Source organism: Elephantulus edwardii, unplaced genomic scaffold (genome assembly GCF_000299155.1).
Source record: "Elephantulus edwardii isolate Elephantulus edwardi_28Jun2011 unplaced genomic scaffold, EleEdw1.0 scaffold00006, whole genome shotgun sequence".
Classification (NCBI taxonomy): Eukaryota; Metazoa; Chordata; class Mammalia; order Macroscelidea; family Macroscelididae; genus Elephantulus; species Elephantulus edwardii.
In genome coordinates, this window is record NW_006399756.1 from 30,214,105 (window position 1) to 30,228,861 (window position 14,757).

Here is a 14,757-nt window from a genome sequence, read left to right on the forward strand (position 1 = left end):
ATCTACCTTCTACCCTATCTTCTTCATTTGTTTTTTCCATTCTCCAATAGATGATTTTGAAAAAGACTTCTTAGTTTATCTTTTAATTTAAAAAACTGAGGCACAAACTAAGATTTGTACACCAATGTTCATAGCAGCATTATTCACCATTGCAAGAACATGAAAACAGCCCAAATGTCCAACCACAAATGAATGGATTGAGAAATGATGGTACATTCACATAATGGAATACTATGCAGCATGCAGGAGCAATGATTTTGTAAATTATTACCTTCCTTGGGAGGGACTGTAAAGCACTATGCTGAGTGAACTAACTCAGTCTCACAAGGATAACTATTATATAAAACCATTATTGTAGAATGAGTATAAGGATCCAAGAGGGGTGGGAGAGGTTGTAACAGAGGGATGAGGATCTGCAGGGGGAGGGGAGATTAATCATAGGGTTGTACAATTTGATGAGGGGGGATGAGGAAAATGGAAAGAATTTGTTATTGAAAATAATGTATTAGAATTTTGTAAATAAACTAGTAGAAAATGGAAAAAACCCTCAAAAACAAATTTAAAAAATATAAGCAAGTATATATATTCATATTCTTCCTTTTGTGGTAAGGAACGGCACTGCCAATCCAAAGTTGGTGTTTCGAATCCATCAGCTGCTTTGTGGGAGAAATAGGCAATCTCCTCTTGTACATTTTCCAGTTTCTAAAACCTGTGGGAGGGTCAGCTGTGAGTGGGTCCTGACTCCACTGCACATAACACCACCACATAACAACACCACATTACACTTAATTTTTATCTGCTTCAACAAGGATCTTTTAATAAAATTTATGTTCTAGAAATAAGTTACATGTTTATTTTGTGGCTCAATCTGTCACTTGGCTCACGTCTTTCCAAGAGGCACACTCTATAAAGCAGGTAGGCAATGACAAGGACATGAATGTGTTTTGAGAGCAAATAGATCTGGGCTCAAGCGCTAGTTCTGCCTTGTACTTTCATGCAACTTTGGACAAATATATTAACCTCTATGGGCCTCATTATCCTCATTTACAAAATAGGGGAAACAACTCACCTTCTTCCCAGAGCTATTATGAGGACTGAATGACGTAATGTGGGAAGGACACTTAACGTAGTACTTGGCACTTGGTGCAGGCTGGATGAATACAAATTGTTTCTAATCATGTTATTACTAACTCTGGGTTTTCTTTGATGTTCTTGTCAATTTAACAATTCCAAGAGTCCTACCAGTACTGAATGTGATTTCTCATACTTCGAGCTCCTTTGGAAGCTACAGGCCTTAGGGTCTTATAAGCACTCATTTGGACCATTAATAGTATCTAGGCTGTTCAGCTACCACTGAATCAGGGTTGCCTTGTTCTGATTTTAGATCCTGGCTACTCTCTTGGGCTACACCTCTATGGTGTCACTGACTACATAGTTATTCCATTACTAATAATATAGCCCCATACTGCTAACTCATTCATTGATCGATCATTTCTTGTCTGATTTTAGTAAACTGTCATGGTTATCCTTTTTCTGGATTACATTATCACATATACTTTTTTGGTGACACATCTTTATTATACTTTTAATGGTAAAATAATTTTGTTTCAACCAGCAGCCAGGAAATTAAAAGGCGCATTGCCATGGGAAAGTCTGCTGTTAGGGACCTCTCCAAAGTGCTGAAGAGCAGTGGTGTCTCTCTGGAGACTAAGGTGCATCTGATACAGGCCATGGTCTTCGCAATCACCTGTTATGCATCAGAGAGTTGGACAATGACCAAGAAGGATAGAAGGAGAATTGCTGCCTTTGAGTTGTGGTGCTGGAGAAGAGTATTGAGAATACCATGGACTGCTAGGAAAACAAACAGATTTGTCCTGGAGAGGGTTAAACCGGGTGGCTCCTTGGAGGCAAGGATTCTGAGGCTCCGTCTAACTTACTTTGGACATGTTGTGAGGAGAGACCGGTCCTTAGAGAGGGACATCATGCTTGGGAGGGTAGAGGGACGGCGCAGGAGAGGAAGGCCCTCTATGAGGTGGATTGATTCAGTGACTGGGATAATTGGGATGGGAGTGTCAGAGACAGTGCGATTGGCACAGGACAGAGCGGAGTTTAGGGCTGTTGTACATAGGGTCGCTATGAGTCGCAGGCGACTCGATGGCACATAACAACAACAACATATTATATTGTTACTTTGTTACAACATTACACTGAGTCTATTAAAGTTAAAATGCTAATTTGAAGAGTAAATGATTGGGCAGGAAAAAAAAATCCATCATCCAACTCTACAATCCAAGTTCAATTCACTCCCTTGAACTTCCTATACTTTTCCATAATTCTGTGTCTTGAACATCAAGCCCATGCATGTAAAATTCAGCATATCCAGTATCATACTCATCATTTCTAGTCCAAGGAAATTTTTCTTCCCATTCTTGTTGATGGCCTCACAAGTCACTCAACCTTGAAGGCTTTGCCTTATCCCTTTCCCTCTCTTCCTTATAAAATTGACAGCCAAGTCCAGATATTCTACTTAAGTGAGGTTGTTACCAGTCTTTCTTGAGCCTAGAAATCTTGGAGATGGAGCCTACCCAGTTCACTTTGTTTCCTTTTGCTCCTCAAAGCAGATTTCCCCATCACAGAACCTCCTTCCACAAGTCAATCTTTCTTAGTCTCTCTCTTCTTTCCTCACTTCTTCCTTGACTGGATCACTTCCTCTCTCTCTCTCTCTCAAACTGAATCCATTGCTTGTAGTCTCTTTGCCTAAATTTTTCCCTACAACTATCCTATCTGGTAACTAGGATTAATTTTGCAAAGAATACTTTGCATGAGTGCTTCTTTAGAAACAATTAGTGACCTCTCATAAAAGGTAGGGAAAAGACCAAACTCCTCAGGTTTTCAATAGTCTTTACTGATATGTTTCAGGTTCTGTTTCTGTTTGTTTCCCTCCTCCTCTGAACATCTCATCGAGCATGTGTCTCCTCAGTTCTAAGCTTTACTTCTCTAGAAAGTCTTCCAGCCATCTTCTTGGCCCTTCTAACCTCCAGTTCTCAGGCATCTCTCCCTCATTTGACCTCACCTACCACACCTGGTTTGAGTCAGTTTGCTAGTGTTACAAGTGATCTGAGAATTCTTACAAGGTTTCAGTTGGCCTGTCTTGGGCTCTGGTTTGGGAGAAAGCAAAGCTGGCCCCAGAGTCAGTTTAGGGGTACATCTAGACAAGGCTAGGCAATAGGCATTCATTCAGCTAACAAATATTTTTTTGTTATCCATTCAGATCTGTTGTTCATAGAGTGGCTAGGAGTTGTGTTTGACAACAACATAGAACATTAAATGTCAGGCTCTGAGGATAAAGAAGTAGGCAGTACCCTCATGAGAGTTAATGCTTTAGTGGGAAGATAGACAATGCACAAGTACTTACCAGAGTGATGATTAGGAAAGTTCGAGGAGGTGTAAAAACACATCACAGAGGTCATGGAAGGCTTCCTGGAGGGAGTGATGTTTAATTGGAGATCTGAAGGTTGACCAGCAATTAATTAGTCATGTGAACGATGGGCTTTGCAGGTTGGAAGGATTACTTCATGCTGAGAGAAGAACAGCATGTGCAAAGCCTGGAATAGAAGGTCAGTGGGCTGGAGCAGCCAGCAAAGGAAGTGAGCTGGAGGCAAAGCTGGGCTCTGGCAGGGATCAGGGCTTTGTGGCCAGTGAGTCAAAACAGAGAGTTTGAATTTAAACTCCTGAAGACTCACTGAGGGACACCAAAGAGGGCTAGGCTGAGGGCTGGAGGGTGTCCTAAATCAGAACAATATGCAGAGGAGATGGTAGCTTAGCCTTGAGGAGTGGTGAGGAGCTGGAAGTAGATGGATGGGTCTGATTATTTACAGGAGGGAGAAGTGACAGGATTTGAATTCTGAGTGGACGAGAAGAGTGAAGAAGAGGGAGGAGTCAAGGATGATTGGCAGAATTCTGGCTTGAGCACCTGAGTGGATGATGGTACCAGTCCCCCAGATTAAGGTCAATAGGTGCCATGATTATGCCTTGAGCTCTGCACAAATGTCATTCAGGATGGTTGAGGGTAATGATATGGGAGTACAGAGGGTTACAGGAACTAAGCCAGTCAAGGGGTCAAGGAAGACTTCCTGGTTGGGCTAACTCAGCAAGCTATGAGTAAGTGAAGTTGGGCTTCCATTATACGACTTTGGGACCAGGACTGACATCAAGGGAGATAGAGAAGCTAAGGGAGCAGGAGGCCTGGAGACTTGGAAGTGGACCCAGGGTGGCCCAAGGCCTTGGTGACTCTAGCCTTGGTTGGTGACAGACAGCAGGGCTGGGCTGGCCTGCCCTCTCCTCCTCTGATAATTAATCCCGCGCGGGGGCCGCGGGCGATGACAGGGCTGTCTAGCGTGCACTTAAGCATTAAATGACCAATTTCTGTCAGACTAACTTCCCCAGCCTCCCCGTCCCCTCCCCTGCCGCCCACCCTCCGCCCGCACCCCCTCCCTCTGCTCCCTGCACTCTGAGTTTTTCAGCAACTGATGGCTCCTGGTTCATTTCTGTGGAATTAATTGGTCCCTGAATGAATTCTGTTGACAGGGCAATTTATCATGTGTTTGGGCTGACAGTGCGGGTGTCGGGGGGTAGGGGGTGGGGGGATGGACGGGGGCGCCAAGATAAGGAAGAGGAGGAGGGGGGTCTGGGTTGGGGTGAGTATTGACCATGCATGAGAACCTGAGAGCGCTTGGGGTGCCATAGAGCACCTCCATCATGGCCTCATCCTTTGCTACATGCCTCTGATCCCACAAGTTTGACAAAATTCCCAACTGGAAAGAACCTCCCAAACTTTGCACAGTCTCTCTCCATGTCTTCACTCATCTCAGATAGGGGTGTCTACATTGAGGGAATTCAGTGTCATCTACATTACCCTCTAAAAATTGAAGCAGGGCCTATGGTTCTGGGAGGAAATGTGTGTGTGCGCGTGTGTGTGCGCGCGCTCTCGCATGCTCATGCACTCAAGGAGCGAAGGACTGATTAGTCTAGGGGGTAAAGGGGCTGATCCCAAGGGGATTGGGCGCTCAGCCGGCCTGGCTAACAGGGACCTGAGGGACTGACTAATTAGGGTATTGGGATAGTTTGGGCAGGCGGGGGTGTTGGGGGGAGGTAGGAAATGTAGTTGGTCCCAAATAGCTCTTTTCCTTTGTTTCCCTTCACTTGTACCCTCAGTGGTCTCCATCCTCAGTGGCCCCTCAGACCACCATTCATGAGTCTTAACACTCACTGACCTCATCTCTAGAGACCTTGGAGTCATCTCTGAGGGGAGAGATAAGAAAAAGCAGGATTAGGTCTCACTTGGGTGAGATGGCAACAAATACATAAACAAACCCATACGCGTTCTCCATCTTTCCTCCATCTAAAGCTTTCTCACTCCACATCCACAGAGCTTTCTTAAACTTCTGGCCCAGGGCATGTCCTGAGCATCAGTGATGCACAACTATAGAAGCGTAGAATGTCAAAGCGAGAAAAGGCCTTGGAGACCAGCAATTTTAAACATTTGGAAACTAAGGCATGGAAGGTAGGAGAGAGCTGGGGTAGGAAGGAGAAGCATGTTGAAAGTCACAAAGGCAGCTACTCACAAGCCAGCTACTGGAGACCCCCACTCCCTTCCTGGAGATGCCTCCACATATTCACGCTTCTTGTTCTGTGTCTGGTTGCTTATGAGGGTCAGAATTCCCTCAGGGAGTTCTTACATGCCTCCCCCCAGGCATTAAGGTTAATCTTGGCATCATAGTCCCAGAGACAAAGTGGAATGACTAGATCTGAGATGTTGCTGGACTCAGTCAAGTAGGGAGGCTGCGTGAAGGAGCAGATAAAAGTTGGATGGAGAAGGGGAGGACAAAGAAATCTTGGAGGCCTGGTTACTATGTCCTAAGGCTGGAACCAGGACAAGGGACAGCCAAGGATCCACAGCTGTATGTACTCTCCCTTCCGCTTTCCCAGACGTCCTTCTGACTCCTCGAGAGAGACATCTAAAGTTCTCTACCTTCCTCAAGTCTGCACGCACCCCTGCCTTTTTTAGCCTCAGCATCTCCTGAAATCTCGCTGTGCAGCCATGTTGTTGTTGTTGTTAAGTGCTATCAAGTCGTAGATGACTAATAGTGACCATAAGAATGAAAGACCTGAACACTTGTATAACTTTCATCATTTCTCCATGTTCATAGAGTTTCCGGAGGCAAGCTATTTCGGAAGTGGATGCCATTCCTACTTCCAAGTTTGTTTTAACTGGGGAGCTCCACCAAACACTGTCCACCATGGGTAACCATTATCGCATTTGATACATCAGTGTCACAATGTTAACCTTCACAACAACCATGAGTTACCTCTGTACGGCAAATGGACAGACCAGTGCTATACCACTTAAAAGAATGTTTGACCAAAAACAATTAAAACCAGGCCTGAGGGCTACAGATTAAAATCACCCACCTTTGACTTGGTAGCATAACTTTCTATCCACCAGGCCCACAGAGCTCTATGTGCAGCCAGAGTGGTCCCAAACCTCCACAGCCTACCCCTCTTAACACAGCTGAAGCTCTTGATTCTGAATTTCTTCCTTCTCTCATCCTTGACCCCATTCTGTTGACTATCTTTCAGGCGGTTCCCAAGTCCCTTGGTCATCTCTGCACAGCTTACTTTCAGCCCATCCCTTGTGCTCTGCCTCAGCCATCTAAAACAACTCATTGTCTAGTTGGAACGTACTCATAGTTGACCTTTAAACAGATTTTCAGAGGCTGCAAACTACTTTCTCCTGAGGAGCTTGCTGGTGAATTCGAACCACTTGTCTTTGGGTTGGCAGGGCAACTATTTACCCACTAGGGCCACCAGAGTGTCTCAAGTCTTTCTTAGTCCAGTATTGCATTATCTGATAACCAAGCTAAGCATGGATTTAATTGTGTTTGCTTACTAATGCTTGGTTTTTTTCTAATAAAAGTTTACAAATCATCTTGGTTTTTTACCCCATCATTCATGGACATTGTGTTTTATAACAATTATCATTGATTAATGTTACCTACTAATCTGTAATAAACAATTTCCTATGTTCCCCCCCCCCCAGTAAATATTCTGCTTCTAGGTATGGCCAGCACTTGTCTCTTTCTCAATCCCAGTGTCCAGCACTTTCCTGTAAAATCAAAACCTCTTTTTCACATTTACAATACTTCGAAGGAACAGATTATTCAAAAAGCTCAGGTTTACTTGTGCTTACTTATTGCAAACTGTTTCGTCTGTTTTCCACCCCATCAGAGATTACTGGGTAATTTACCTTTGCCTTAGCTTGAAAGAACTTCCCTTGAGCTCACTGAAAACATTACCTCTCAGTCCATTTCTTACCTCTTCCCCCCTTCCAGGTGGATGCTTGATAAGAATTGCCTACACTCTGCTACTTCCACTTATCCTTTCCTTCTCATCTCCAAAAACCTCGTACCTTCAGATACCACTAGCTCTGAGGACACCAGTTTTCTCCTACCGTGTCCTTCAGCTATCTGACAAAAAAGTGAAAATTTTATTCATTTATATGTGTGCATATATGTGTTGAGGATCTACCTGTCTCTTTAAAAGAAAAACCAAACCCAAATTATTTCTTTGAATATGTTTTGTTTTGTTTGCAACACAATCTTTTTCTTTAAAATAACTTTTTTATTATTATTTTTGTGTGTATGTGTACCATAAAATCAGATCTGACTGGTACAGGAGAAGATCGTTCCTCTTTCTTCAGACAGAGTATCTGGTGGATTTGAACAACACGCCTCTGGGATTGCAGTGTAGCTTTTTGTTGCTAGGCTACCAGAGCTGGCCACAGTCTTTTTCCTATAGTTGTTAGCTGCCATCAGATCAGCGTGGTGCTGTGTGGTGACTCCATACGCAATTAGTGGTTGTGCCTACAGGGTGTTCATTGGCTGATTTTTCAGAAGTAGAGCCTCAGGTTTTTCTTCCTCGTCTCTCTGAGTCTGGATACTCTGCTAGAGTCTGAATGGTATCTTCTCAACCCAGAGCCCCTGTTGACTGCTGAGAAGTGGGTGTACTAAGGCTCACTGGATGGGAATGAGAACCCAAACTCCCAGGGTCAAGTTGAAGGCAAGAGCAGGAAACCCTGACATGCAGATTCAGCTTCTAAGTTTAAAGTCATCTTTGGTCAAGGACAGGAGCTCATAGGAGAATCATGGTCATCAGCTCTCAGGCTGTCTTGCTTATAGCTGTTGCCATGGTTGAAGTGTGTGCTCATGACTGTACCTGCTGTCAATGGTGGGTCATTCCTGGGTCCTGAATTGATGGGACCATTGGTGTGTGGTACAGACAGGATGCCAGCATGTGGTGTGGAGGATAAATAAATCCAGTTTTCAGGTCCAGAAAAAACTTGCAGATTATTGCTTGAGCTTTCTATCAAGTTCACTTTGGGATATAATAACAGTTCAATTTATGAAGCATGTCGTACACATAAAGGTGGTGACCAGTATAGCCTTAGCCTAAGGGCAAAATGTTACCATGGTTTATGCTACAAGTATGAACAGTTTGAAGGTTAATACATATTTTTAAAATATTCTTTTTTGTGATTGGAGTGAAAGTTTACAAAGCGCATTGGTTTTTCAGTCAAACATTCATACATATTTTATTTTGTAACATTAATTACAATATCTACAGTGTTTCATCATTCCCTTAAAGTATATTGCCTTTTCATTTACCCTTTTTCCATTTACCCATTTAATACATCTCTATTATCTATTTGCAGGAGAAATATGGATTTCTCCTTTCTTGCAATTACGAGCCTCTGAAAACTCATTAAAGGGTAGCTATGAGCTTCTTCTGACTCAATGCCATATTACAACAACAACAACAAAAACAACATTATCTGTCAATTTTTACTCACCTCTTCCTCCCTTCCCATCACTGGTAGCCATCCAAGAATGATTCTATCTGTGTGTAAACTTTCTTTCATTTTTATAATAGTGAATCTTTCATTTAAAATATTTTTATTAAAAATCTTTCATTTAAAAAAGTTTCTTTTTCATTAGAGTGAAAATTTACAAATAACACTTGTTTTTAATTTTATTTTTCATACATATATTGTTTTATAATGTTAAATTACAATCTCATTAGATAATTTATATATATTTCACTTTTTAGCATGAGTTACAATGAATTAATGTAATTAAATAATGATAATGTCTGATCAACCCTTTATTATATATTGCTTTTCCCTTCACCTTTTACTTTTTTAGATTTTAATTTTAGTTCTCAAAAAAGTCAATCTCCATAATAGTCTATGTGTTTCCTACTGCCAAGGGGGCCCTTTAGAGTAGTGAGAGAAGACATTCACCCTGAAACCCACAACGTCCCTTTTCAGCAGGAAGTAGCTAAGAGAATACACCATCCCCTTTTCCTTATGAATCAGGGTGAAGTCTCTCTCAGGGAGGAGTGATAGGAAAGGACACACTGACAAAGGAGATTAATCAGAACTGGCTTTGACAAGCACTGTGGCAATTGGACAATTAAAACAGACATTGGGGGAGGGGAAAGAAGAACGAACTGGGGAGGAGGGTGGAGAAAACAGTGCAACAATGAATGAATGAAAACCCAAAATCTCTGTAAATGTTCATTAAAACGAATAAAATTTAATAATAAAAAAAGTCAATTGATGGGATAAATGAGGGAGAAAACTCTTTAAAAGGGATATGTGATTAGGTATTTTTATCATGACAGGAGTCAGAGCAAAGGCTGCATAGTGGAGTGGAGCTGGGGAGAGGGATTATAAAACAATGAAAGAATTTTTCTTTTACTTTTCAAAGAGAGGAGTGTACTGGAGGGGGTCGGGTGGGCAGGGAGAAAAGTGCAACAATGAATGAATGGAAATTCAAAGTCTCTGTAAATTTTTATTGAAATTAATAATAAAAAAATTTAAAAAGTCAAAACTAAATTAAAAAGTATGTTTATAAATGTTTTGTTCTTTTCCCTGTACTATTCACAGCATTTCCTATTTAGGAATAAACTTTTTTTTATCTGATTATTTAAATCAGAACTTCATCTTTCCAATATTTATGTCTGTATAAACAATGTAGGTAAATAGACTTATTTCTCCCTATTTTTTGCAATATATCTTTAGTACAGAGACATACAAAGATGCCTATTCTTTGCATGTCTCTGTACTAGGCCCAGAGTTATGGCAGTATGGACTTTGTTCTTACCCTCCTGAGGAAAATGAGCTGGGTAGCTTTGCCTGCCATAAGGTATAAACTTTAATGTCAGAAAGATCCGAGGCCATCTCTCAGCCTTGTCACTTGTTATCTATGTCCAAGAGCAGGTGACTTCACCTCTCTGAATTTGTTTTCTCATTAGTGAAGCATTAAAATCAATAATAGCCCCCACCCCCCCAAAAAAAGAACAGCAATACCCACCTCACAAGGCTGTTATAGAAACTGAACGAGAGCAGTAGTGAACTGTTTTGATACAGTAAATATATTGTATATTTATTGCTCAATAAATATATCCTTTTCCTCCCTGAACTTGAGTCCTTCGTGTAGGCCCCATTACTCTTGCCTGGACCACTGCAGTGGTCTATAGGCTTTTCTATGTCCACTGTGTGTCTGTGTTTCTGAATATTATTGACTGAGAACTCTTCAGAAATGCAGCTCTTTTAAGCCGTTCTCACTTACTTTAAAAACTTCCATGATTTTCATTGTCTATGGGGGTTGTCATTGTGGGCTACTGAGTGGAAACTGACTCATAGCTGACCCTGCAGCAGATTTTCAGAGGCAGTAAGTCATACAGGAGATCATCCATCCTTCTCCTGTAGAGCAGCTGGTACGTGCCTTTGGTATTACAGCGCTGTTTTTTACTATGGGGCCAGCAGAGCTCCCTTTCATTGTCTATAAGGAAAAAAGCCAAACCCCAGCATCCTTAGTTGGCCCTTCCTGCCCTTTTCTCTCTCATTGCTGTTGAGTTGAATCCTGCGCATAGCTGACCGCTAAAAGGTTTCCAAGTCTTTAAATCAATAACAGGGGAGACTCCTCATCTTTCTCCTGTGAAATGACTGGTGGATTCAAACAGCCAGACAAGTTGGGCCTTTGCCCTTTGCACTCACTCACTCATTGGCGCATCCACTAGGCCACCAGAGGAACTTATCATGCCATTCAGTGATTTGGTTGCAAGTGATCCACCCAACAAGCCAGCTTATGCCTAAAAGCATGCCATCATACATAAGAGAAAGAGTGAGGTTGGGGAGAGAAAGAGAATGTATCGGGTTATGACTGTAAGCACAGCTTTTGCTTCAGGTCTAACTGGCTCCAGAGCCCCAGATAACACCATCAAACTTCTTTTGTCTTTACCTTTTAATGCTGTTTCTGCTTCACTCTCAGACAGTGTGGATTGAGGGCAGTTCCTGGAGGTCTGAGCCTTCATCACTGCAGCTTATAGTATACAAAAGGACTAGTACTCCAGCACCCACCCATTAGCCTCCTAAGAAGATTTGACTGCCCCTAACTTGAGGCTATGTACTATTGACAGGCACCTGGGATTCCAATTGGCCAAGTGTGAGTCATACACAGGCCACACTTGTGGTTGGAAATTGATGACGCATTCTGATTGACAGTTGTACAAGAACTACACAGAATGGTCAAGGGACAGTTTTCCAATGGAATAGGATAACCCCTTGGGGTCCTCCACAGGGACTAGGTTAAGTGTAGTTGGTTCCATTGGTGATGGTGGAAGTTATTTGAAGACTGCAGTTCTCGTGAGTTCCAGAGAAGACAAACCATGGATCTGCAGGAGGAACAGGAAGAATGTTCTCAAAATCCTCTCTGTTAGCTACTCTGTCTTGTCATCCTCCTCTTTCATGTATTGTAAGGTCCCTGCCATCTCTTTCTCTTCTCTGAGGTGCTTTTCCTGTTGAAGGCTCTTGCTCACTCATGTTCTCCTTCCTCAATGCTCTATTCATTTGTTTTGTTCCAAAATATATTTATTGAATAGATATGGCTTCAAGCCTTTCATTCATAGGGTCGCTATGAGTAGTGCTTGACTTTGATAGGGATAGAAGAATACACTGGGCCTGGGCAAAATGAAATTCTTGTGCAAGTTCTAGATAAAAGATCATGATGGCTTAGACCAGAATGGTAGAGAGTGGGTAGTCAGGCATGGTCAAATTCTGGACTTATTTTAAAGGTAAAGCTGTCAGGTTTTGCTGATAGATCAGTTGTGGGGTGGAGAGTGAGGGAAGATGCCAGGACTAGAGAAATGCAATTGCACTGTACTGAGCTGAGCAAGCTGGGGACCCCCTCATGGCTCCCATTCAGTTTTAATGGTCTCATGTTCTCCACACTTCCTAGTGCTTTTTCCTGAGAAAGAGAGACTTATCAACTCGGACTAATTCTAAACTACTCACAGTCATTGGTACAAATATAGCTGCCAGTGTCTACATGAGCAGAAAGTGCTGAGGGTGGAGCAACTTCTTTAGAGAAGCTGTGTGAGTGACAGGAATTATTTTTGATAGTTTCTGTACAATGTCCTACCAAGCACTTTCAACTTTCCCACCACTTCTGCCTTTCTCCAGGTACCTAATACTCCAGTTCCATTTTATCTGGTCTATGCCTCCATGTTTTAGCAGGTCCATTTCTAACTATTGGACTTGGTATACTTTAGTCAGGAACTTCATAGGAATGGGGTAGAGATGGAACTAGGAGTGGCATCTACTTCCTAAACAACATGCCTCTGGAAGCTCTATGAACTTTGATAAATGTTGATAGTTGTAGAGGGGCTTCAGGCCTTTTGTTCATAGGGTCGCTGTGAGTCATGCTCGACTCAAAGGCAATCAACAACAACAGTAAAATTAATATCTGTACAACAGATCCTATTTGTGTTGGGGTGGTTGGGTGAGGGTGCACAGGCAACTAACAAAGGACATTAGGAGACTCTAGGTGGCATAAATAGTGGTGCTAGATGACTAATCCAAAGGTTGGCAGGTCAGATGTACCCACAGGTGTCTTAGAAGCAAGACCTAGAAGTCTGCTTCAGAAGCCACAGACTTGAAATCCCCGTGGTGCTGTTCTGCTCTGAACAGATGATCCATTTGAATGTGAGATGAGAACTTTAGAACTTTTATTGACTGAGTTGGAATTGACATGATGGCAACTATCAACAAGGACTTTAGAGCATGCTCTGAGAGCCTCAGACTAATTCCAGGCACCCCAGGAGGGGCAAAGCAGGAAGGATTTGATGTAGAGGCAGGTGTTTATAAACAAGGCCAACCTGGTGGTCCAGTTCCACATGAGGGAGATCAGAAACATAAGAGGATAAGAGGTCCAGGAGCAATCCAAGCAAGAGGCTTTCATTTCCAATGTGTGTACTGGACAGGTTGGGCTCCTGGGTTATGGGGATCGAGACCCAAAGCCAGGCAGTGGGGAATAGAAAGTCTGCTACATGTGATAATGAGAGAGCTCACTGGGCTACCTTTATACAACCCAATGCTGGTAGCTCCGATAAATTCATCAGCAGCGCAGGAGGTAATAATCAAGAGCTCTGCCATGCTGGGTCTTTATAGTTCAGAGTAAGGTCTCCAAAGAGGGGTACATGTCTTCCATGGGGTGAAAAATGATCCATTTGTGTGTGAGAAGAGATCATTGGAAATTTTCTTTCTGTGTGTTCAGGTTTCATATTTTTTCAGTTTTTGTTTTATATGGTTCATGTATGTCCAGTAGTACATTTATAAATATTGAGAGCACACTTTGTGAATTTTTCATGGGAAGAGGTAGATAACAAATAAAGCTTGAGGGGGAAAGCTCTTTTAGGAAATGGGTGGTCAAGAGGGGCTGCAGAGGTGGATGGTGGGTAATGATCCCACCACTTGCTGAGATGAGAAACAAGGAGGCAGCACAGATGGGGAGGTGAGAAGGGTGTGGGTGGGAGAGGGAAAGGGGTGGACTTGATAGGAGCTTGCTGATGTGTTTGGGGATCGTGCATATCTCCCTGTTCTGTCACCTAGGGGTTAAGGTGGGCAAGTCATCTTGAGGAATGAAGGATCTCAGGGAAGAAAGTATCTAAGGGAAGGGGGCAGTTCACTCTTTAATCTGCCCCCAGCTGCTGCTTGTAGCCCCAGCTACAGCCCCAGCCACCAAGGGAGACTTAGAGCTGCAAACAACCCTTCTAGTGGGAGAAGGTTGAGGTGGAAATTGAGCCTGGGAAGTTTGGAGGAAGAAGAAGTCTTCTTGGTCTCACAGGTTGCCTCTATGTTGGCAAGCATGCAGATAGCTAGATTTGGGAGGTGTCTCATGACACAGAGAGGTGCCTGATCCAGGGGTCTCGGGTGCAGCGCGGAAGATCCTGGGCCATCCCTCCTCCAAGCAGGGAGAGAGACACAGGAATTTACGTTGCAGATCCGCAAAATCACACAGGAACATTGGAAAACAAACGGTTCTCCCACTTCCGGCCCCAGGTCAGCCAGCGTAGGCCCTCAGAGACAAACTCAAGTCCAAACGCGGGAAGGAAAAACCTCAGACCCACCGCCCGTCCCTGACGTCCACCTGCAGGCCCGCTGCGGGACACAGCCAACGCACGCCACCGGGCGCACCAGGTCCAGCTGCTGCGGTTTGGCCTCTGGCCTGCGCGGGGTACGGGGAGCGCAGCAGCGTCAACCAGTGAACCCGGCCTGCCCGGGAGGTCGATGCGCAGCGAGTGCGCTGCCTCTGCGGTCTCTGTGGTCAAATCAGGCTGTGCTAAGGCTCAGGGAGT

General features: G+C 43.4%; 1 protein-coding gene across 1 annotated transcript in view; it reads right to left on the reverse strand.

The window, feature by feature from the left end:
- Positions 1 to 14,757, reverse strand: part of LOC102845346 (skin secretory protein xP2-like) — a 113,241-nt gene that overhangs the window by 96,139 nt on the left and 2,345 nt on the right. The window contains exon 4 of the mRNA XM_006880191.1: positions 14,544 to 14,720. Coding sequence (XP_006880253.1) covers positions 14,544 to 14,720 — 177 coding nt within the window. The remainder of the gene's footprint in view (positions 1 to 14,543; positions 14,721 to 14,757) is intronic.